Here is a 26002-nt window from a genome sequence, read left to right as displayed (position 1 = left end):
GTTACATCGGTTTAAAAATAGTTGCAAGATGCAATCTCAACGTAATTGAGCATAAAATAAAAAGAAAATTTGTTTGTTTTCGTGAATATGGCGCGCTCGTAAAAATATTAAAAAATTTTCTCACTTCTCAGTGAGATATATTCCATATTCACTCAAAACAAAAGAATATCCTCTAGATCTATATATTTTGAGTAAAGTTAAATAATTTTCACATCTATGCATACACTGCTGTAGGCTTTCGCGTTTTTGTCTTGTTGGATATGTTTCCCTTTTTAAAATTTCTTTTCTCAAGCGTAGCAGTGAAATTTTCCAATATAAAACACCAGTGGGAGAGGAATGGCCACGAAAAGCAATGACTCACAGGCCTATTACTAAGTAGGGTAGACCGCAAGTGCAAGAATACATACTACTGTTGATTATGTATGATTGTTAGTTCAATAGGTCACATTAAAAGTTTTGTTTCCTGTCTCCCGATCTCACATTTCTAAACAGAGCTCTTAATAGGAATGATTCACTAGGTTGTTTAATAATATACTGACTTCCGTTTTAATTTTACGACTGTTTATATACATTCCGATGGAAAAGAGCCAGTATCAAGTTTAATAGGGGGCAATAAAGATCGACTATTCAAATGCCATGTCACTAAAGAAAGTTAACTTAATGAATCAATGTCATAAACACTTACAAAACGGCCAAGAATATTGTTTAGACGTATGTTTAAGTCATAAAAATTTCCACTCTTCTGCTGCTAAATAACACTAAGATACATACTTACATACATGAACTGAACCATAACTTGCTAAGACAAGTCAAAATAGCGAGATAATCTTTTTTGAATAAAAACATGAGAATATTTGAGCCTGTGCATTGCATGTCGCACAATCAGAGTGAACAAGTGTTTGAAGTTTCATTTCATTTGTAAAAGTGGTATGTGTAGTACCTGCTTACATACCAAGGCAAAGCTCAATAAAGCGGCATAACTCTGCAATGAAGTTAAAGTCCGACTTACTGATCCTTACTTTGCATGTTAGATCCTCGCAGACAATCCATTCTAACAAAATTCAAATTAGTGAATCGGGAAAAAGAGTCATACCTTTGTAAAAACAAAGCAAACTAGAATTATAGAAAATTTGTTTGGCATGTCAGATCATCACATTGAACAATTAGTTTCAATAATTTCCCATTATAACATCTTACAAATAATTAACAAAGAGTATGCGGAAGTACAGGGGTTGCTTTTAAGTTAGTGGTGAAAGCTAGGGCAAATAAACGTTTTGGTTTAATTTGGGCCTATTTTCTAAGTATTTATTAATTCCCTCTTCTAAACAAGCAATTTACAAATGTGATAAACAAATGAACATTTATTGTAAAAGAATTCAAATCAAATAACCCTGGAGACGATAAATGGAACCCAGGGTTTCAAGAACGATCGACATGAATATCTAACCAGCCGGTACTCAATCGTTCTTACGCTGCTTTTTTAAAACTCGTTTTACCTACCTATCAGGATATATAGTGTTTCATTTCGAAAATATTCCATGAAATAAATTCGTTATTGAACGTAACACATTTTTCTCTAGGTACAGTGTCAATTTCGAATCGTTTATACACATCTCTTAATTTTTGCTTAGATATTAAGGTTTATGAGGTTTATATATGTGGTTGTATATGGTTTTATCAACTTTGATACCGATTTTTCGTGCAGGAATGTGAATTTAGTTGCTATCCAAACCGGTGCAAATACTAAATCCAAACCGTTAACTGCTTTTCAATTACTTGTATCGAAACCGTTACACACTTGATACATATGATTGACTTACGATGATATGTTTTCGCAAAAAATACTATACTTTCAGATTAGAGACCAATCACTAGATATGGGAAAATGTTTCTTCTTTCATCTTAATTAATTGTTTTGATGATACAGTTGCAAGAGGTTTGATAACATCATTTAAACGTTTCGTTTTCTCTTCTTGATTCCCATAATCTGCGCGTTTTTATCACTTAGTAATTAAAACTGAATTAATCTGATCTTTTTATATTGAATAACTTAAACCTTAGACTGAGAACTGAAAACGGAATAAATCTTTATGTAAAAATATGTGTTTAATCATAAAAAACATCAAAACTTACATGATGTTTTTGACATTATTTTGCTCGGGAGAGGCCATAATGGACAGATCCAAACACACGGCTACCGGTGTAGTTACCATACAGTGATAATCATCGTGAGCAAAAAACAAATCTGACATACATCTGTCCAGAGGTTTCTAACTTGATCATCTGAGTACCCTGATGACACTGTTGAAATTTCAAATCAGTCTTGCCAGAATCCATTCAAATTAAAATAAAGGAAGGTTATGTCAAAAATTCTCCCCAGAGTTGTCTACCCTGATTGTCTGGGTCCACTTGATCTCATAAATGAAATTTGGAACCAATCATGCAAGTACACGTAGTTACCAAAATATGTTCATTTTAATTAAAGACAAAGGGAGATAATTTGAAATAAAATCAGTCCAGAGTTATCTACCCTGATAATCTGAGACCACCTGAAGACATATACTTGAACTTTCAAATCAATCACATACACATGAATGGGACTGGTAAATTAAGAAAAATGCAAAACAAAGCGAAATATAGCAATTTTTGTAAATCAAGGGCACATAACTCTGGTCCAACTAAACTGATTTAGCTCTTGGAACTCATCCAAGATTTTTTAATTATACACAAAGTTGCTTGAGTGTAAACAATGGGAAATATGGCAATTTCTGTAAAATCAAGGGCGAGTAACTCTAGTCCAAATGGTCAGATTTCATTCATAATCGAGATCATCTGAGATCTTACACATTCTATATAAATATGATTTGGATTGCTGAAGGAATGAAGTAGATATAGTGTAAACAAGGTAAAATGTAGGGATTTTTGCAAAATCAAGGGCACATAACTCGGGTCCTTCTTCTGATTTTGTTCGGAATTGATCTCATCCAAGATCTTATGGCAATACATATACCTTGTAAATATGTTTTGGACTGGTAAGAAATGAAAGTGCTAGTGTGTAAACAACGTAAAATATAGTAATTTTTGTAAATCAAGGGCACATAACTCCCGTCCTACCAGCCCGATTTTGCTTATAATCGAACTCATCTAACATCTTGAGGTTATACATTTTCTTTGTTAATATTAGGATTGGTGAAGGAATAAAGATGCTAGACTTAAAACAAGATAAAATAGAGCAAATTGTGTCAATCAAGGGCACGTAACTCTTGTCCTAGCTACCCGATTTCGCTAATAATCTAACTTATCCAAGATCTTAAAGTCATACACATTCTGTATAAATATGATTAGGATTGGTGAAGAAATGAGAAAGTGATAGAGTGTAAACAAAGTGAAATATAGCAAATCTTGTCAATCAATGGTACATATAACTTTGGACATACGGATCCGATCTAGCCTATAACGAACTCGTCTGAGGTCTTGTGACAAAAAACATTGTGACCAAGTTTAATTAAGATTGCTTCAAAATTGTGGATGCTAGAATGTAAACAAACTAAATGTGAACGGACGACGGACATTCATCGATCCTAATAGCTCACCCTGAGCTAAAAATACATGACAGGTTAGGTAACACAGCTGGAGTTAAGATTAATGAAATTTTGCTTCATTGTGTCTGAAAGGGCGGATGGATCATATATGGGTCCATAAACTACTTTCTTACCGTGAGATAAAAATGTAAAATGTAGAGATTTGTAACAAAAAAAATGAAGTTTAAAACAAATTGTTATAGATTTTCTGGATTCCAAGAAGTAAGTTTTTTTATTCAGGAAACGCAGCTAATATAATGAACGGCATACACTATATACATGTATTTGTGGTGAACGAAAGGCAAAAGAGCTATCTGAATATCGTTTCAGTTTCATATGAACGAAACCATCCGCTGTTTATAGGCTGGAACTCACAGTGATGGTCAACAAGTGATCCGAAGGTAGATACTCACGAAGTAACACTTATAGCCAAACGAAGGAATGAATGAATACCATCAGCAGTCTTATAATCGTCTAATAACATAGCCCGGGTTGAAGACTAGAAAATAAAAAGTGCAAAGTGCTACAGTTCATCCTTTATTTTACCTACATTTTTAATGTCTGATTTTTGTTTCTTCAAGCACTGTGCAAAATACTGCAGCTCAAACTGTTCTTTGCGAGCAAGAATATTTATATTCTCGTCAAAATATTCTGGTAAGTTTCCTGATTCTAACGACAACACCATATCATCGATTGTCTCAAGAAGGCATCTGTCCTTGTATTTCTGTGACCAGTATCCAGGCGCTAGTTTCCTCTCACTTGACCACAATATTTGTGTCTAAAAATTAAACAAAGCGAAATAATTATAAAGTGCTGAGAAAAAACAAAAAGTAACGCTTATTGATAAATAGTTAAAAATTAGTGTGACAAAACAGCATTTCGATGTAATATAATTAGCGACAAGCATAGATAACTATCCGAAGTTAGAAATAGCCTCTTATTATTTACTAGATTTCATTCATTGTGATGCAATTTTGATATCCTTTATATCTGGCGTAAACATATCAATACTACCGTAGTTTGTGTCTGAAGACCTCAGGCCCTTTTTGAGATGGCCATTGATAAGGATGAATAATAGATATAGTAATCAAACTAAGGTTTTTAAACATTACCTTGACAATATGCGAAGACAACCCTGGTAGTCCATTTGACGATTCCTCCTTACACGTTTCCAGAAACTGTTTCATTATTTTCATGACTTCTCTTCTACACTCATTCCGGTCATCAATGCCATCCAGAAGTTCTCGCTCAGCTTTGGAATAAGAAATTGCCCAAGTTTCATCTCCTTTAGGCACCAAATGGAGACCCGCCTTCTCGATTGCATTGATTTTCTTACCGAATGCACGTCTTGTATCCTTCCTCGGCCAGCCATTCATTGTTACTGGCAGAGAGCAGGGCAGTGATGGTACAAGGTCCACACTGATGTCTTTGTAGTTTTTTTGTTTAATTGTGATAGTCAATGCAGGTCCTTGTGCCGTAGGAGACAGTTTTACGTCTAAAAGCAAATGTTCAAAATTGAGCATCAGAAACGTTTATATAATATCAACAAATAAACAATACACTTATTGCCCGAGGCTAAATAAAAATTGATATTTGGTGAGCCGTCATATCTTTTATATTTTATATCGTACAGTAGTTAAATAAATTAGTTTACAAATCGGAACATTCTGAAAGAAAATAAAAATACGCATGCCTGATAGTTTGAGATGACGAATAGCTGTTTTCACTTTATTATATAGATCTTGTAGTACTTTATGGGGTATTAGGTCGGACTTGTATGTTAGATGTGGTAGCACCGACGGGTCCTTAACTTTAACTACGGCTTGCCCATGAGGAATTCGCCTTTCTTCAATATCTTTAAGTTGACGGTCATGTTCCATTTGCCGCGGCAACGACCGCTTGTCCTGTAAATATATATTTTTTCAACATGTACAAGTGATCTATCTTCGTTATGTATGTTATATTTAGAAATGTGTCATTATATGATGGAAAAGCGAAAAACCACAGGTCGCCTAGCACGACATCAATGTAAATGTTGCAGGATCTGTTTGTTTGAGTCTGCGGAAATGCAAGCTACCGACTACGCCCTCTACCCGCACGTTGAGCAGAACCCAACATACATGTTACAGAGACAAAACTACTAATTAGAGAACTCCGCAGATGTACCCATACGGCGTTGTACATGGAGCCTTCAATGATACATAGAGTGCAGTTCAGTGAAAAGCGACGTATGGTCTAAAATTTTGGGTTTGCACCTTTAGAGAAAACAATGAAGAGAACTAAACAAACTGGAATTTAGAGAAGGGATCTGAAGTTACAAATTTAGTTTTTGTAACAGAAAAAAGGTTATTTTTGACATTAACTAATTCCAGTCTGAACAATACGTACGTCGAATGTTTTCTTATCAGCATAAATGTATGTCAATGTTCGTTCAGTAAGCACTTCTTCTACATCGATCGTCAGTACCAAATTCGTATCAAACTCATCAGCATTTCCAACTTTGGTTTTAACGGAGTAACTCCCAGCTTTACGAAAATCTGCAGAGTATATCTTTCCATTCTTCTGGGTACGAATGTGGTCTACAATTTTGCGCATGTGGTATGAGTATTCGGCATTCGCATTTCTTTTCTCTTCTTTATCAATTGCTATGTTCTCCTTTTCTATTTCATCAATAGATCTCCTTCGGGCCTTCGTTGAATCAACCTTCTCGTCTCTGTCGATACTATTTGACCTTTGCACTTTTGGTCGCTTTGTATCTGTTTTTTTGATGATTCTCTCTTACAACAGGATCGTCTTTGACATTTATGTTATATTTCTTATCATGTCCAGTGGCTGACATATGTTGAGCAAGGCTATCTTGTGTTTTGAAGGATTTTCCACACGGACAAGTGTACTGTCCTGGCTTCGATTTTATATCAAATTTGGTTTCATTCTCAGTGTTTTTGCGGGAGTGTTTTTTGCTTAAAATACCTATGATCAGCAACCCTTGGACTGCAAGTACCACAAACAATAATCTGACGAATCTATTCTGCAGCATTTTATATAGACACTGTAACTATATTTGAAACCTTTTGACGTAGTCCCAATCCTTGATTCCGACCACAGAAATGTTGTATAAAACTGAAATGTATATGGGAGTGATCACTACTTTTGACCTATAGTGGGGCAGAAATTAGGAAAACAGTGCAAATGGTGATACAAGAATGAAACTTCCAGGAATTCTTCACTAGACCCTGGAAACCTCAGAAGTGAAGTTGGCCCAAAATATCTCTCCTCATTCACTATGGCCGCCATTTTCAAAATAGCCGCCTGAAATTAGACACAAACTTGATATATAGCTGGGGTAAAGCTATCTCAATATTCATTTTTGCTCTAAAATCACTCAGAATTAATTAAATAATTAAAACAAGTGAAAGTAATTATAGAATAACAGATCCTTATATTCAAGATGGCCACTGATTTAAAAATGGCTGCCAAAATTTAGACAACTTTATGTATACATCAACATATATAACTTGTCTAAATTGTAACGCATTTAATATATATGATAATTATATTAGTTTTTCAGTATTAATTGTTATAATGTTAAACTTCTTTTCAAAAATAGTCACATTTAGACACAGCTTCAGTTAATTTAATTATATTTATTGTGTGAAAGGCAGTCATCTTGTTTATAACTACTGTCATAGCTTAATTCTTTAGCTTGTATACAATTTAACTTGTTTAAATCAAGCGACATGTTTTATAATTCTGAATTTTGAGAAAGATCATATATATTGCATGTATATTTCTGGTCTAATATCAGTCAGCTATATTAATAAGATCTGTAACAGGTGACAGTGTGCTTGATTATATCTGTGCTGGATAGCAAAATAGGCCATGTGTTAGGAAGCTGGAGCAACCACTGAGGTGTTTAATGACTCAAATGTGGATGACGATATTGGACCATAGTTTAAGTCTGAGTCAAAAGTAGTTAATAATAAAAGAGATAGAGTGAAAGTGTATCAACATATTAGTTAAGTATAAAAGGGACATAATTCATGGAACATGCACTGGGTATCATATCATGTGGCTAATAATGTGGAACAACTATTTTAAGTTTGAATAAAATCAATTTAGAAATGACAGAGATAAAGCAAATGTGCATCACAACTTAAATCTGAAATTCTAATTAAAAAGTGTCATAAGTCATAAAATATTGTTACAAGAGTTATGAACCTTGTGTCATATGATGTTGTAGAACAATTATTTTAAGTTTGAATCTAATACATTTTTAATGACAGAAATAGAGTGAAAATAACATTAAATAGAAATTATAAGGAAAAGGGTGGATAATTCATGTAATAGTGGTGTGAAAGTTGTGGCCCTTGTGTTATATGATGTGGGTAATGAAAAATTATTTTAAGTTTGAAGCAAATCCATCAAGTAATAACACAGATATAGTGAAAGGGCATCGAAATTTGAACCAGTGTAAGAACACGGACGCAGGCACTATGGCGAGCAGGATCCCTCTCAATATTTTTGTTATAGTCAAGTTAAAAATGGCAGCCATGTTGATAAGAAAAAGATCTGGAACAGAATTGTTTATTCTGTGAACAATGCATGTTAATTAGAAAAAATAACAATTCTACATGCAGCAATGAATATCTGGTAAAATGTTACATATTTTTTTGTATAACAAACTGAAAGGTTTTATTTCTGATGGTCATTTTGAAAATGGCGGACATGTTGATATTGTTTTTTTTTTATATTTCAAAGTACTTGTTTATTCCTTTTATAATTTGACATATCTAACCCATTTCAGCTAATTTCAAGTACTGTCGATAGTTTTATCCCATCTGTATATATAGTTTTGTATTTATGTTAGGCGGCCATTTTGAAAATGGCGGCCATCTTGAATGAAGGGAATATTTTTGGGTCCACTCCAGTTTTGAGACTCCCACGCAGGTCCAGGCCGAGGGGGCACGTGCCTCCCACCCCCCCCCCCACCCCCAGTTGGCTGAGAAGTGACCTATACACATCAAAGTTCAAAGTTGCACCAAACTATTTTGGCAAAGAAATAGTATTTCCTAAATATTTAAATCACAACAGAGGCCACCATTTAATACCTATATTTAAAAAAAATCAGGGGGGACAACCCCCTGACCACCCTGGAATGAGGGGAGTACCCCTCCAGTACGTCAAATTTAGACCAAAAAAGCACCAGAGGCTACTATTTTATACCTGTATTTCAAACTTTTCCAGGGGGAGAGCCCCCTAAAATGATCGGGATACCTCCTCCCATACCAAAAATACACTTAAGTCCCATGAGGGGACTATCCCTCCAGAACCTTAAATTTATACAAAAAATACACCATATGCTGCCATTTCATACCTGTATTTCAAAATTTTCGAGGGTGACAGCCCTCTGACCCTCCTAAAATAACAGGTATACCGCTCCCATACATCAAAATTCATACCAAAAAATGCACTAGAGTCCAGCGTTTCATACCTGTATTTAAAAATTTTCTTGAGGGAACCACCTGACCCCTCCCCCCCTAAAATGGGGGATGTACCCCTCTAGTACCTCAAAATTTAGACAAAAAAGCACCAGAGGCCACAATTTCATACCTGTATATCAAACACTTTCAAGGAGGAGACCCGATTCTTCCCCCCACCCCGCCTCCCTAATACGGACAGAGGCCACCCCACCTCCCGTCCCGACCCCCTTTCGACGCTATGCTCGCCGGTGATGCATTTGTTCTAAACTGGTCCCCCACCCAAATCAAATATTTCTGGACCAGGGCCTGTGGACGCATTGGTCGAGAAGGCCAAGACCCTTTCCTACGGAGGTGAAGGCCCCTGGTTCGATTTCTGGCTACTCCCACTGCGGTGTGTCCTTGGGCAAGGCACTTTATTACGATTGCTTCAGTCGACCCAGCTGTAAATGGGTACCAGCATCTTGCTAGGGGTAAGGTATAATTGGTTTTATCTGTTCTTAAAATAGGGTCGCTCAAAAGCTCTACAGAGCTTATGTTCATTGTTTCACAAAGCGACGGTAAATAAAATTTACCTTATGGCCTGATGAAGATTTCCTGAAAGTTTGATGCTTGTGTCCTTGGACTCAACACTGTGTATAACACTTTGACAGACTGGGTAACGCTGTTCAAAATTTGACACATTTAAAGAAATGCGAAAACGCCCTTTAAACTGTTACTGCTATAATTTGAATATTCTAAAATATGTGCTAAAATCTATATCTATTGTCAACACAATGACAGATTTTGCCTAATTAATACTTAAACATATATTGCCTAAAAGTAACTACGTATGCAGCAAACTTAGAGATAATTTGCATTCAAATGAATGAACATCAAAGTTTCACCAACATGTAAGCAGTATTCTTTCGGCTTGGAAGAAAATTACGCTCACCAAAATGCCAGCACGACTACTTTCGGTTTAGAAAGAGCTACTGTTACACTGCGCATGTCTAGTAATTACCGTTGAACGTACACTACTTTCGGTTCCAATTTCGCGTCGCGTTCATCTAATGTAATTCGATATACGTATTTACATTTTAACAGTGTACAATAGATATTTATGTATATGTGATAGCGAAACATATAGCTAAAGTGCAATGCCATATTAAATCGGTTTTGAAACTGTGCATGTCTAGTAATTACAACTCTACTTTCGGTCGCATTATCTAAACGCGTTATCTAAAGGTGTTAAATTAATATTCTATTTACATTTTATCAGTGTACAATAGATAATAGATATTTATGTATACCAGTATATAAGATCAAAACATATAGCTAAACCAGATCATTGGAGAACTAATCAAACTTAGAAAAAACGTACCGGACATTGATTTATTCATCGATGTCTTTGTTCAGTTTTGAAGCATGCAACCTATTTCTACCACATATTTATATAAAATATCAAATGTAACTTGTTAGCTGAGAAATACTCGGGCAGCGTTTTCTGCTTATTAACACAGTGTGTATTCAATGCATGTTTTTTTTATTTTCTAGTCTTATAGTCATAAACTCATAATAAGCTGCTACATTTTCTAACAACTACATAAAATGGCTTATTGATACATTTCTATAGTACACTTCGGTGAAACTCAAATTGCCAAGTCCTACATTTTTACAACGTTTCAACATAAATGTATTGAAAACAATGTTTGTTGACTAAGAATGTTTTGGCTTTTTGTGCGAATTCATACCTTTTTACTGTTTTGGTGCGGATTCGTGTTGATAAAGTAATGGTCAAAGACAGGTGCTAATGGCATCTTTGTCCTGATTGGGAACCACCTAGTTGCCAAACAGATACATGTTTCAAATTAATATCATATACTTCATCAGGATATTTCTATCTTCAAAAATGTTGTAAATATTTGGCTCCACAGTTATGTGCGTGAAATTAGCCAGAGCAGCCAGAGTAGCCAGAGTTCAGCCAGAGTAACCAGAGTTTAGCCAGAGTTCAGCCAGAGTAGCCAGAGTTCATCCAGAGTAGTCAGAGTTCAGACAGAGAAGTCATAACTCTGGTTACTCTGGCTGGCCAGAGTAGCCAGAGTTAAGCCAGAGAAATCATAACTCTGGTTACTCTGGCTGGCCAGAGTAGCCAGAGTTCAGCCAGAGTTCAGCCAGAGTTCAGCAAGAGAAGTCATAACTCTGGTTACTCTGGCTGGCAGAGTTCAGCAAGAAAAGCCAGAGTTTCTAGGATGTTAAAATGTTCTGGCTACTCTGGTCAGCCATAGAATCCAGAATAGCCCGAGTCTCCTGGATTTTATTTGCTTTGGTTAGTCTGGCTGGCCAGAGTAGCCAGAGTTTCAAGGATTTTAGAAATAGCCAGAGTAACATAGTTCACAAACATTTTCCGTCTTAGTTGAATTTGATAATGAAACTTAACATGTTATTTCTATCTCAATAGCATGCTTAAACTGAATTTCAAGTTAATTAATATTTTCAAGTGACTATTTAGAGTAGCCAGAGTAGCCAGAACTCTTGTTACTCTGGCTGGCTGGCCAGAGTAGCCACAGTTCAACCAGAGCAGCCAGATTTCAGCCAAAGTTCAGCCATAGTAGCAAGAGTTTCTAGGATTTTAACATGTTCTGACTACTCTGGTTAGCCAGAGTATCCGGAGTAGCCCGAGTCACCAGGATTTTATTTGCTCTGGTTACTTTGGCTGGCCAGAGTAGCCTGAGTTTGTAGGATTTGAACATGTTTTTGCAACTCTGGTCAGCCAGAGTAGCCAGAGTAACCAGGTCCCATGTTCACAAAAAAAATTTCAGTCTTAGCTGAATTTGATTATGAAATTTAATAATTGAGCCGTGCCATGAAAAAAACAAACATAGTGGCTTTGCGACCAGCATGGGTCCAGAACAGGCTGCGCATCCGTGCAGTCTGGTCAGGATCCATGTTGTTCGCTTTAAACGCGTATTGGACTTGGAGAATCTGTCAGCGAACAGCATGGATTCTGACGTGCAGGCTGGTCTGGATCCATTCTGGTCTCAAACACACTATGTTGGTTCTCTCATGGCGCGATTCATATGTCATTTCTGTCTAAATAGCATGTTTAAAAATGAATTTCAAGTTAATAACTGTTTTCAAGCGGCTATTTAGAGTAGCCAGAGTAGCCAGAACTCTGGTCACTATGGCTGGCCAGAGTTCAGCCAGAGTTTAGCCAGAGTAACCAGAGTTCAGCCAGAGTAGCCAGAGTAGCCAGAAACCTTGTTACTTCAGCTGGCCAGAGTAGCCGAGTAACCAGGATGTCAGTTGCTCTGGCTACCTTGGCTAGTCAGAACAGCCAGAATTTCCGAGATGTCCATTGGTTCTAGCTACCCAGGCTAGCCCGAATAGCCAGAGAAAATAAATACTGTAATATCTATTGCGAAATGACCCTTTTGGTTATCTCAGGTTTGATTTTTTAGTATTTTATATGTATCAAGTGATTCATAAAACGGACTTCAAAAAATTGTCTTATTTTTTAAAAGACAGCAGCCAGAGTAGTCAGACGTTCTAGGATTTTAATATGTTCTAGCTACTCTGGTCATATATAAAATAAAATAAAATAAAATAAACGGGTCTATGCAAAGGCTGTTTGTTTATATACAGTGTAAATAATGCTTAGGTATGTTTTATTTTTATAGGGTAAATCCGTAGAAAGTCGGACATCGTATATATAAGTTGTAATTTTACAAAGTACGAAGGGTAGATACGACGAAGCGACAACGATCCATCCTGGATCTTCAGTACTTATACGGCTGATGCCATACCACACTGTACTGTGATTTAGTGCAGTGCGACCTGGCTGTCATGGTCTTTTGTTTTGCATTGACCCATTCTGGATCTTATTCATGGCATATTTTATCCCCAGTGTATTGTCTCATATTCCTTCTGTTAAAAAATGGCACCAAATTGAAAGTAAAATACACATGTACATGAAAATAAATATGCTATTAAGATAGAAATGACATATTAAGTTTCATAATTAAACTTAGCTAAGACTGAAAATATTTTGCGAACATGGTACCTGGTTACTCTGGCTGACCAGAGTAGCCAGAAAATGTTAAAATCCTAGAAACTCTAGCTATCCTGGCTGAACTCTGGCTACTCTGTTAGAAACAGCCAGAGTAACCAGAGCAAGTGATTTCTTGGTGACACGGACTACTGTGGCTACTTTGGCTGACCATAGTAGCCAGAACATGTTAAAAATCTAGAACTCTGCCTACCCTGGTTAAATTCTGGCTACTCTGGCCAGCCAGAGTGACCAGAGTTCTAGATACTGGATGAGCTCTGGATGCTCTTGCTAAACTCTGACTACTCTGGCCAGCCAGAGTAACTAACCAGAGTTCTGACTACTCTTGCTGAACTCTTGCTACTCTGGTCAGCCAGAGTAACGAGAGCTATGTCTTCTCTGGCTGAACTCGGGCTACTCTGGCCAGCCAGAGAAACCAGAGTTACGACTTCTCTGGCTGAACTCTGGCTACTCTGGCCAGCCAGAGTAACCAGAGTTATGACTTCTCTGCCTGAACTCAGACTAGCCAGAGTAACCAGAGTTCTGACTTCTCTGGCTACTCTGGCTAAACTCTGGCTACTCTGACTAAACCCTGGCTGAACTCTGGCTACTCTGGCTGCTCTGGCTAATTTCACGCACATCCAAAGTTAGACAGTTCTATGTAATCTTGAAAACTGCCTCTTTGTTCACTTTCTGCCAGTTTCTTTTATGGCTAGAACTGACCAAAGAAATTGATTTATTAAAGTATCTAAGGATATTTTTCAGGACTGAAATTTTACTGTCATGTCAAGGATATTATTTTTGGGTTATATTAAATTTTGCAGATTTTGAAAACCCTTGTTCTCTTGTAATCCGTAAAAATGGCTCATAGATATGAAGACATTATTTGGTGCCCAATTTTTTTTTATATTTTTCTTCTGGGAGAAATTTGACGTTTTAAAGCACTTTTAAATCATTCTTTGTAATTTGAAATATAATGATAACATAGAGTCTTTTCTCTAGTTTATGTTTATTTAAATGGCATTTATCATATTTCTTACATTTGATGAGAGATATTTTTCATCTTTGAGAAAATGTCATTGACAGTCAGCAACATTTTTGGTGCTTGTCTATAAACATGGGCTTATTACTTATTTCTTTGCTCTGTTAGTTGACACATTGAATTTATTTAACATTTCTTCTTCGATTTGAAGAACCTTTGGAGTTTAATGTTTAAATAGAAAAAGAAGAAACTCCACAGGTCGCCCAACAAGACACAAAAAAGAGAGAATTTTGCAGACTCGGTTTAAGCGAGACTGGACATGGAAGGTTACAGAACACACCTCTGATCAGAACTGAACATTTGCACATGTTTAAAGTAATCAAAATATAATTAGAGACATCCAAAGCTATGTTCATACGATGGTGAACATCGAACATTCAATGATACACAAAGTGAAATTACATGAAAAGCGGCTTACGGTCCTCAGCTAAAATAACGGGTTTTAATCTAAACGAGAAAACAATGGGCATAACTAAACAAACTACATGTATAATCAAGAGAAAGCATCTAAGGCTATGGAACCTGCATATGATAGAAACTGTCAAAAGACAAAAAGGTAAAAGCAGGAACCATATCCAAGGGTTGATAAAACAGTACCCAAATCTATGAGTGGATTGCTTAAGATTATCTGAAAGGTATGTGATGACTTTGGAATTTTGTGATAATGTTTATACATATTATTAAATTAACGAAATTGCAGAATTTGTGTATTGCTTTAATTATTTTCAGTGATTGTACAATTTATTGATAGATAATTAGAACTTTGTAGTAATGTGTGTGTGTTTATGAATGAAAGAATACAGCAGATTTATTAAATTGACTTATTCTTGTGTGTTTTTTTACATGTGTTGATATCTGCTATAATCAAAGTGGTGTGGTAACAAGGTAAAAAATGAATTAGTATTGCAGCATTTAGCACCATAAAGGCTGTGAAATAACCAGAAATTGTTTTTTTTAAAGGAATCTTGACTTTTCCTTGAAATAATTAAGTCAATAGTGTCGGTCTTCCTGAGCACTTGATCCAAAAATCCGAATACAAAAAGACGCTCAGGTCGAACGCTAATTACTGTCCTTGGACTACACGTTTATTCTGGGCAGGTCAGGTTTTTATGACAAAAAGGTCATCAGTTCGCGCTTGCAAAAACTATTTGAGTTCTTCTTGTCAAGCTCGCGGTAAACTGTGTTCGTCCCGGGCAGATGGAGAGGAACTTGGTTTACTACAGTTTGTTTATTTATTTGTTTTAGGTTTACCGCCGTTTTAAACAATCTTTCAGTTATGTTACGGCTGGTAGTCAAAATAATCACTGTTTTTGGATTTCGTACTAATACTAGCCTGTTTCCAATTGTAACTGTCATTATCTCCAAATGATTCAGGGATGGAGAACAAAATGATTTCAGACACAATATCTTTTATGAAATCGTCTCGGAGATCTTACACCACTCTCGGAGATCGTGCTACCGACCCCTTGATCCATAGATCTGTGCTTTCCCTATTTAAATTCAGCGGGAGGGCTAAAAACCTTGTAATTAACCTTACACGTACCAACTACCTCTCCACTGTGCTTACGATGAAAGCAATACTTTGTTTAAAACATATCAATTTAGCTAGTCCAACTCGTGACGTAATTATCACTTTCATTTCATTTCAGTCTGTGGACGGACCGTCAGGGAAGGTAACTTGAGTCACGTATTGGGACTACTTTTTTAGCATAGATAACAGTAACACAGTTTAAAATTGCCTGGATGCGTACAAAATTAGAATTCAATTATGAACCATTGTTAAAATTTTGCGTATTAAAAAGAACTGCCATAATATTACGCATATAATGACCTGAAATGATGTATATTCTCCATAATTATGTACAAATGCAAAAGATAACTTTTTGGTGCTACTGCACAGGTGTTTAACAGCTTTAAAAAAAATGAAATAAAAAATAAATATTTCGTCCACAGCAAGAGTGGCAATTCTTCTTTTGTACATGATCGGTTCGGGAAATTCAAGACAACACCAAACCAACTCACTGTTAGCTACAGAATCCTTCCAGTATGCAGAAGCACTCGAAGCACTCGTCTGTATAGTATTTATACAAAAGCACGACTTCTGATCCCATATTGGAGCTCATAGACAATATTTTCAACAGGCTGGTAACATTGCCCGATCGGGCTTATGACACAAAAAGTAATATTTCTTGAAAAATAATGAAGATATTTCTTTCAAACTTGGTCCATTTGTTAAGCATAACAAATGATACAAATTAGAATAAAAATAACTTGGTTGCCTTCAGTTTTGGTAGAATTATTTCCCCTTTTCAGATTTTTATGACGCATAATCTTTGAAGTTCAAAAAAACAATGTTCTAATGCTAAGTTTAATACAAAAAAGGGTAAAATGGCTTTCTAATGCTTTAAATTATTGCGCTAGTACATGAATGTAAGCATTTTACTCTGCTTTCACTTACAACATTATAGAGAAATGTTAGTCCTAAAAAAATTGCTCATATATCTGCACTAGAAACAAAGTATTTACCCTAAATATATAGAAAAAAGGTATTGGCGCACAAGTTTGGAGCACTAGAAAGCCATTGAACCCTTTTCTGTTTTAAACATTGCATTAAAACATAATATTTTTGGACTTCAAAAATTATGCATCATAAAAATCTGAAAAAGGGAAGTAATTCTAACTAAACTGAAGGCAACAAAGTTATTTCTATCTTGATAATCATTATATGTAATGCTTAATAAATGGACCAAGTTTGAAAGAAATATCTTCATTATTTGTCAAGAAATATTACTTTTTGTGTCATAAGCCTGATCGGGCAATGTTACCAGCCTGTTCAAATGGCCGCACTGTAAGTCATGTACTTTAACAAACATTATATTGAAGTATACCGATCTATGAGCAACCATAACATCATGGTCACTAAACTAAACATTAGACTGTCATATGGGAAAATTAGACCCATCGTGAAAATCACCACAAAAGCCGATAATACGTTTGGCCAGGTAAATCGGCTGTCGAGACTGTTCGCTAGTTTTCGGCCTACTCCGTATTTCAGGCCGATGTCTAACCCTTCTTCGCCAATGTACCGTTACATTAATACTTTTGATCATATGGATTTAGGGATATTGTTAAGTCTAATTTACAGTGATTGCAAAGATAGATTAGAAAATAGAAACCTAAATGGCTGTTGGTGGTTTAATCAGAATACCATTTATAACGGTATTCTCAACAAACACATTATTATAAAACCAAACAATGACTTTCCAAAAGTAATTTCTTCTTTCTTACAGTCAGATGGAAACTCGGTTTTATAATACTTTCTTTGATGTTCATGATTATGAAATAAAGAATTTAAGTAGTTTTTTATTTAATCAAATAACTGCACATTTATTATTATGTCGTGAGCGGTGTCCAACTAGCTTAGAATCTTATGCCAGCTCGAAGATCGAAATTCAACTTCATAACTTATCGAATTTTGATCCTAAGCTACACCTGAAGATCGAAAAACGTCAAATTGCAAAATAGCTTTTAATTTCGGGCCAGCTCAATGATCGAAATTTATAATATTCCAAAAGCCAAATTTCGATCTCGTATTGAATGAACAGCCTGTTCCAAGATTGATATTGAAATGAAAAAGTCAAATATCGAGCAAGCAATTAGTGTCGAGCCATCTCGAAAATCGTACTTCAAATTTTGAAAAGCTGAATTTCAGTATAATACTGAAACTGCGATCTGCTCAAGATTCAAAGATTAAAAATCGTGCAAGATCGGATATATCGAAATTCAAGTTTTTATGCCCCCGGCATCTACTGATGCGGGAGGCATATAGTGATTGTTCATCCGTCCGTTCGTTTGTCCGTCCGTCCATCCGTACGAGGTTAACCAAATGGGACCGTTTCGTCCAGCATCAATACCCCTTACTAGAATGACTTGATACTAATGCTGATGTAACCTGTGACCATTCTGTCACAGGGTGAGAAAAATGTGCAGCCAGACCGGGACTCGAACCCGGGGCCTCAGAATACCGTTCCGATGCTCTACCGACTGAGCTACCCGGCCGCCTACACATTGTCTCCCTGTTTTAATATTCAAGTCCTATACCGTGACATATTTCCCCACCATTTTAAATTCGTCCTCGAATTTCAGCGAGTACTTTATATATAAGCAATTACAGGCGTCGGAGACTAACCAGTGTAATGCTGTCACGGTCCCATGTTGGGCGCCAAATGTCACAGGGTGAGAAAAATGTGCAGCCAGACCGGGACTAGAACCCGGGGCCTCAGAATACCGTTCCGATGCTCTACCGACTGAGCTACCCGGCCGCCTACACATTTTCTCCCCGTTTTAATATTAAAGTCCTATACCGTGACAATTCCTCATCTTCAGACATCACCTGACCTCAGTTTGACATTGACCTTGAACTTGACCTCGTTTTGGACTTAGGTTGCTTTGTATCGACAAGGATGCCACGGGGGGGGGGGGGGGGGGGGCATCAAGCGTTTATTGAACACAGCTCCTTGTTAAAAAAATCTAAATAGATTATTCTCGGTATTATATTTCAAGCATGCTCGAATTTTCAAAGCAATCGAATTTAAAACTGGTATTGAATATGAAACTATCTTTTAAACATCCAGCTTCCGGGAAAACTCAGTACTGGTGTCATATGAGAAGTCATGGTCGTGACCCCTTTCACAGATGCTCGAACCCACGACCCCTGGGTTGAGCGGCCGACACATTATTCACTGGACGACCGCTCCCCTCAAAATATTTGAATTTCGGTCATCCTGCTGGATCTAATTTCAATTCTGCCTCGCAATTCGACGAATTCTTTTTATTTTAATTTCGATTTCCGAGTGCGAAATTCAATATAAGCGAAATTCAACATCATCCTTTCAAAATTTGAATTTTTATTTTCTGCTTCTAACTTGCCCAAAATATGCCGCTTTAAATTTCAAAGTTTCTGTTTAAAATTTTGAACTTCGATCCTCAAGCTGTTTAAAATTGACTATTGGCTGTAAACAAACCATATTATGGAGCGTCCACTAATTTATAAATCCGTACTGTTTAGCGGGTGAGATGATATCTGTCTTTACCGTTAAGGAGCTTAAATTCCGTAAGAATTGACGGAAACATACGGGAATGTTCGAGTCTTTCCGATAAGGAAAAAAAACCTTTACTCATCTGCAAAATGCTTAAAAAAGACCATTTTCTTCTTCACCTAGAAAACTGAAATTAGTATGAAACAATAGCTAAATGAATATAGATTACTAAGTCGTTTGCAAAGGTCTTTAAGCACACATAAGAATCTATTTATTCTTTGTTAAACAGAAGAAATTTCAGCAAATTATCCATATTTTACTATATTTCTAACTGTAGATAGACAGACATAAAGTATACGCAGAAAAGACCATTTTCTTTAAAATTCATTTTTAAAATAAAATATTCATAAGAAAGACAATGCATCGAATATTATCACATCGTTTGCAAAGCTAAAATACCTATAATACTTTTTCCATGAATTTAAATAAACTAAAGGGCTCCTTCTTTGCGCTATATAAAATATTTTCACTCGTGTGAAAAATCGATTGGTCTAATTTTCCCATATGTTTGTTGAAATCTAAATATTTATTAAGGAAAAGACACATGTACGTATATCGTCCTAAAATTTGAATAGTACGACCATCACAAGAAAAAAAAAACAACAACTGAATTTGATATATTTAGCTGTCTGTATATTCGATATTGCTTTTATCCGGATTCATAAACGCTGGATTCATAGTACACCAGTTGTCCAAAGCATCTACCATTCTTTGCAAGTCAGTTTCATACTGAGCAATAATCACTACAGCATTTGCATATCTGAGGTGATCTACATCGAACATTATTATTATTATTATTCTACCAGATTTATATAGCGCACTTTTCATGATAAACACGTTCAAAGGCGCTTTACATATTGCAAACGCAGCCACACAGGGCGCGAAATTCATCCTCTACTAGTACAGACAAAGAGCGATCTGACCAGAGGGGCGAACATCAAACTATGGTTGCATATTTCTGCCAACCACATATCCACTTATTTATCTCGAAATATTTCGTAAAATGTCACTTATTTAGTTATTATCTGGCAAGTGACAAAACTGCTGTTATTCACCTTGGTATCTTAGCAGGACAAAACTGCCTGTAAGTGCCCACTACTGCCATCTACATATTCATTTACATTAACTAGATATCTTGAATTTTGTCAGTTATGATTGGTAATATCCCGTAATCGTCCCCTATCATTACGGAATGAATGAAATACATAAATGGGCATAATAGATATGCAAATTTATCATTCCTTCTGAATGTTATAGGGGCCTCCATTGCCGAGTGGTTAAGGTCGCTGACTTCAAAATCACTTGTCCCTCATCGATGTGGGTTCGAGCCTCACTTGGGGCGTGGGGAAGCCATCCAGCTGGCTTACGGAAGGCCAGTGGTTCTACATGTACCCAGGTGCCCGCTCGTGGTGAAATAACGCCCGGAGGGGCACCTGGGGTCTTCCTCCACCATCAAAGCTAGGAAGTCGCCATATGACCTATGGTTGTGTCGGTGGGACGTTAAACTCAACCAAAAAAAATAAATTCTGAATGTTATAAATCATATCTGTAAGTTGCACAAACCATTATAGGTGGTAGTGATTGGGGACGAGGTGGATATACACTCATTCATTCCGTATAGGGGACGCAAAGTCTAACCGTTAATCGCAAATTTGGGTACGAATATTAACTGGATATCAAGAAAACTTTCACAATAACCACTTATTTATGTGAATATGTGGATGGCAGAAGTTGGCACTTACAGGCAGTTTTGTCCTGTTAACATAATTATCTGGGTAACACGCAATTTTGCCACTTGCCAGATAATAACTGGATATGTGACATTTTTAGAGAAAACTGTCTACATAAAAAAGTGGATATGTGGTTGGCAGAAATATGCCACCATATCAAACCAAAAGTCAAACTCGTATACAGGTGGAAACAAACTATTAAAGTGATTGTAATGCCAAAGCATTAAATTACCATGGATACAAAATCGCATACCATTTTGCAAATAAATGTCTGTGATTATAAAACTATACGCATTTCCTTCATGTGGTCAGTAGAATTATAGATTTGTGACTGTACGTATTTTCCCGTTGTTCTTTTTGTTTTATAAAGCCAATAGATCTTTGAAAGGTATGTCTTAATATTTAAGATATATATCTTAACTATTACGTCTCCCACATGCCAGGGAGATAGATTGTTTTAGTACTGTCTGTCTCTCTGTCTGTCTGTCACAAAGTTTTGTCCGCACAACTCCTCTGACACCACGAGGAAGACTTGCACCAAACTTCACAAAAATGAGCATTGCCAAGCCTAGTTGTGCATATCTCTGGTATGTTCCGGTTCGGTGATTTTCAGTGGAGTTACGGCCCTTGCTTCGTCAAATGTTATGATGTTTTGCCACTTCTCTGATATAATTGGGCAGATTTTCACCAAACCTTACACGAGTGACCAGTGCCAAGTCTCATTAAGCATAGTATCGGCATGTTCAGGTTCAGTGATTTTCAGTGGAGTTATGGCCCTTAATCTATCGTATTTTCACCTTGTCCGCACAACTGCTCTGATACAACCAGGAGGATTTACATCAAACTTCATGAAAGTGATCATTGCCAAGCCTAGCTGTGCAGATCTTCATTATGTTTAGGTCCGATGAATTTAAGTGATCTGATGACCCTTGATTCGTCAAATTGCATGACGTTATGGCCAGTTCTCTTATATTTCTCGGCGGATGTCCACTAAAGCTTACAGTAGAGATCATTGCTAAGCCTTAATGTGCATACTGTCTGCATGTTCATTAATTTTCAGCGCAGTAACGGCCCTTGATTTGTTGTATTTCATAGTCTTTACTCAACTTGACGTATACCTTTTGGCTGAAGTTCAACCATCAGTTTGAAGCATAGTTGTGCATATCATCAAAATGTTTCGATTAAATGATTTTCAGTTGGGTTATGACCCTTGACTCGTCAAATTCTATGATGACTCCGCTACTTCTTCTACACCACTGGTTGTAATTCCACCAAATTTAACAGGAGTGATCAGTGCCAAGCTTAGTTGGGTGTATCGCTCGAATGGTGTTTTTTCTTTTCAGTGATTTTCATCGGGGTTATGGCGCTACATTAGGGGCGTTTTAGAAAGCCTGCGTGTTTAGTCATGGGAGACATACCTTGTTGTGAAAACATCTCGCTGTTCATTGGTTTCATTACCTTGTCACAATTATTCCATAATGTGTGTTCATCCTCCTGTAATCAAGACAAGCGCGTTGTGGTTAAATATTCTAAGAAATAGAGAATAATAGGTGAGTGCCGTAGATGAGAAAGTTTATCTGGCGAGGTGGAGGAGGTTATCGGGTGAGCCGAAGGCGAACCTGATAACGTCCGGAGCCGAGCCAGATAAACTTTCTCCATCTTAGGCACTAACCTATTATTCTATTTATCTTGTCATTACTTCATTATCCGATATTTGGCAATTTATTTTACAAAAATAAGTGTGCCACAACCGCTTTAATGACGTCATATTCGTAATGACGTCACTTATATAATGACGTGCTTACCGGCAAAATCGCAATAACTTCTTCGTTCTTGAATAAAAACTCATTATTTGACCACTCATTTTCTTAGTTCGGACATTTCCAACACAATGATGATGGTTTCGTTGCAAAATTTCTTATGACAACAATATCGACCATAAGGTCAAATGATCAACTGACCGTATATCACTGGTCACATGATCAACTGACGGTATATCAAGATTCTTGCATAAAAACTACTTTTTTCACTGGATCCGCCCATGTATAAACGGGAGAAAAATCGTGTGCAAACAAGGCAATTCACGTGCTGTTAATACATGATTTTTATTTTTGAAATGCTTTGCCAGGGACGTATGTATGTATTTCTGCGCAGACTGATATTTGGCATCTGCATCTTGTTTCTTCCATAATAACCTCTTCTTGTAGCATTATAGATACAATGTAATCCATAGTATGTTTAGCTGTATCAGTTTCCAACCCCAAACGTACTGCCCCCATCAATGTACGCACTAGCTTCTCTTAGAGTTTACTCCCTTTACAAAGCGTCTGTTCAGTTATTGTAAATAACTGTGAATAAATAAGTATCGCGCGTAACTTGTGCTATTGCCCGTTTTTAGGTATTATATTAATGGTTTTTGTTAGTATCAGTCGGTTTGTTTTTACCTGATTGTTCGCAGAATTCATAAAATAAACATCGAAAGCTAGTCACTAGCTTCGTACTCATCCGTACTCTGTTTGTTCGTACTCAAAATAATTCGAACGTAAAGTTGTTATTCTTAAAATAATTGTGTTCCTGTTTATCAAATTTTTTAGTTATTGCAAAAATATATGTATGTAACGTTTGTAATAACTTAAAAAAAAATAAGATGCTCAAAACCTTCAAATCACGCCTTTAGTTGTGTTGTTTGTTATGGTGCCCCGGTAATGGATATTGAAACATGTTTACTGTTTCCAAGTAACAACAAGAATGGTAATATAAAAAATGTACCGGAATCGTCAAGTTATCACATATAAAACAATGCATTTTCTGCGTGTAATGTTTTTTATGCAAGAATAGCGACAATACACGTTTGTTTTGTGTATTAACGCTGCAGAACCCTTGGGATAGTTTGTGACTCGACTTCGGTCTCGGTCACAAACAATCCGCGGGCTTCTGCAGACGTAATACACAAAAGAACGTGTATTAGTCCCTACATGATATACGGCACCGATATCGGGTCGAAAACTGCAGTGACAGATAGTTATAAACCTTGCGCGTATTTTAAGTTGAAACAATTAATAGCACTCAATATTTTGGTCAGTTTTATATAGTTCCTCCTCTGTAACAGCTTGTAAACCTGTCACTGTCGTAGTTAAAGAACTATCGTCAGTAACTTTGCTTAACGAGTTCGGTAAGTGGACATAAGCCAATATTATCCACTCTTCGTAAAGTTGGAGCTATGGAAAAAGGTACATTATGATCGTAAGTTAGCAGATAGTAAGACACAATTTCAGTAATTCGGACATAAATGTGACGATACATAAACACGGTAATGTTTAGTCCATTCTTATTGGTCAGTACGGGGCCTCCGTAGCCGAGTGGTTAAGGTCGCTGACTTCAAATCACTTGCCCCTCATCGTTGTGGCTTCGAGCCTCACTCGGTGCGTTGAATTCTTCATGTGAGGAAGCCATCCAGCTGGCTTACGGAAGGTTGGTGGTTCTACCCAGGTGCCCGCTCGTGATGAAATAATACACGGAGGGTCACCTGGGCTCTTCTTCCACCATTAAAAGCTGGAAAGTCGCCATATGACCTATCATGTGTCGGTGCGACGTTAAATCCAAAAAAAAAAAAAAATGTTCAGTAATTTAAGCAAATGCATGTCATCTTTTTGGAAGAACTAAGATAGTTCCTGGAAAGATAAACATGTTTCGATTAATGAAAGGAAGGCCGTACACGCCGTAATATTATAATGGAAGTATATGAGAAAACAGTTGGTGGTATGCTACCATGTGAGGTACGTATGACGCTCACCTGGAAGCGTTATCCGTAGGGACCATTATAATATACAGTCCAACAACGCATCCTAATTTAGAAATGTAGATGGGTTAGTTTGAATGCATATTCTGTATAGGAAAGTCTATTCGGTTGGTTACATTCGTCCACTCTGACCGGACAGCACAGTAAAACAATCTGAAAAACAATGTAGAGTTGCCCCAGGGGGACAGAATTGATTGTTCCCGTTATGTTCTAATTGTAACGTAATAATCAATTTATCCATTAGAGATAGACAGCATGACAATTATATCTGGATTTTATCAATTGTTTATATGGCCAGGTAATCAAAAGGTTTTATTACGATATATAATTATTACTATTGGTAACAGTAACGAATAGAATAGCACAAAGGCCCAATGACTTTTCAAGCAACTTTCTGAATAACGAAGAAGAAAATGCAAAAAACAAAGAAATTTGTAGTAAATGTCATCATTCATCTGTTATTTATTCACCCTTTCCAAGTTTGTTCCTTGCATGAGCTTTTGTTACGATTTCGTCTTGTTGCAATGTGTTATACGTTTACCATGATCCAACCGGCTAGAGTCTATATATTCCAACAGGTCGCCGCAGATCTTATATGCCCTGGGTCCAAGTTGACACATTTGCCGATTTTGCTGACAACCTAAATAGAAAACACTTTAATAACTTATATAAGCCAATCTATAATCCTAATTTTAGGCATAGGAAATAGAGATCAATATAATTGCACCTTTACTAATCCTACCAGGTGTTCTGTATTACAAAAGTGGATCTATTGTGACATTTTGATACAAGCAAAACTGTATTATCTGCACTATTATTTACCTACTGGTACTTCGTTTTATTATTGGCTTGTTAAAAGTTAATTTTTTACCATATGTAAGTTGACAGAATCATAGGAACCATGTCTTGAGGGGTAAATCAAACACAAATAAATAAATCCTTAATGATTTTGTTGTGCAAAAAAGTATGATATTGTGTCTTAACAGTTTTCATTTTCCACTCAATTGTGTAATTGCAAGGGAAGTAAACTAATAAATCTCTACTTATAAGTACTAGTCCAAGGCAAGAGTTGTCATTCTTTGTGGATCACAACTTTAAATTAAAAATTAAAACTTCTGTTATTGATATTAACAAAACTATCATAAACTTCACATTTGTGAAATCATTTTTGATTATTTCAAGGACTTGGAAATTAATGTCTAGACTTTATTTAATGTAATTCTATCATTGAAAATTTTAGGGCCTAT

The 26002-nt window shown here is 36.4% G+C and overlaps 1 protein-coding gene across 2 annotated transcripts; it reads right to left on the bottom strand.

Moving 5' to 3' along the window:
- Positions 1 to 3785: 3785 nt before the first annotated feature.
- On the bottom strand, positions 3786 to 10125 carry LOC128555263 (protein mab-21-like 3). 2 transcript variants are annotated; one of them, XM_053537130.1, is made up of 5 exons: positions 9993 to 10125; positions 5970 to 6701; positions 5275 to 5485; positions 4694 to 5076; positions 3786 to 4359 (listed from the first exon to the last, which is right to left on the bottom strand). In XM_053537130.1, exons 2-5 carry the CDS (start codon positions 6174 to 6176, stop codon positions 4105 to 4107), a joined length of 1056 nt encoding a protein of 351 aa, XP_053393105.1. In that variant the 5' UTR covers positions 6177 to 6701; positions 9993 to 10125; the 3' UTR covers positions 3786 to 4104. The 2 variants fall into 2 exon arrangements, with proteins under 2 accessions (XP_053393105.1, XP_053393104.1); XM_053537129.1 differs by having other exon boundaries at positions 9950 to 10038.
- Positions 10126 to 26002: the final 15877 nt, after the last annotated feature.

This window comes from Mercenaria mercenaria, chromosome 2 (assembly GCF_021730395.1).
Source record: "Mercenaria mercenaria strain notata chromosome 2, MADL_Memer_1, whole genome shotgun sequence".
NCBI classification, from domain to species: Eukaryota; Metazoa; Mollusca; class Bivalvia; order Venerida; family Veneridae; genus Mercenaria; species Mercenaria mercenaria.
The sequence above is the reverse complement of the archived record's forward strand: the minus strand, read 5'-3'. Positions and strand labels throughout refer to the sequence as shown.

Excerpts from the sequence above, each read along its gene's own strand:
- LOC128555263 (XM_053537130.1), bottom strand. The coding sequence starts at position 6,176 with ATGCGCAAAATTGTAGACCACATTCGTACCCAGAAGAATGGAAAGATA. Across the intron at positions 5,486-5,969 it reads CTGATAAGAAAACATTCGAC|GACAAGCGGTCGTTGCCGCG; the intron begins GTACGTATTGTT and ends ATATATTTACAG. Across the intron at positions 5,077-5,274 it reads TCGTCATCTCAAACTATCAG|ACGTAAAACTGTCTCCTACG; the intron begins GCATGCGTATTT and ends ATTTGCTTTTAG.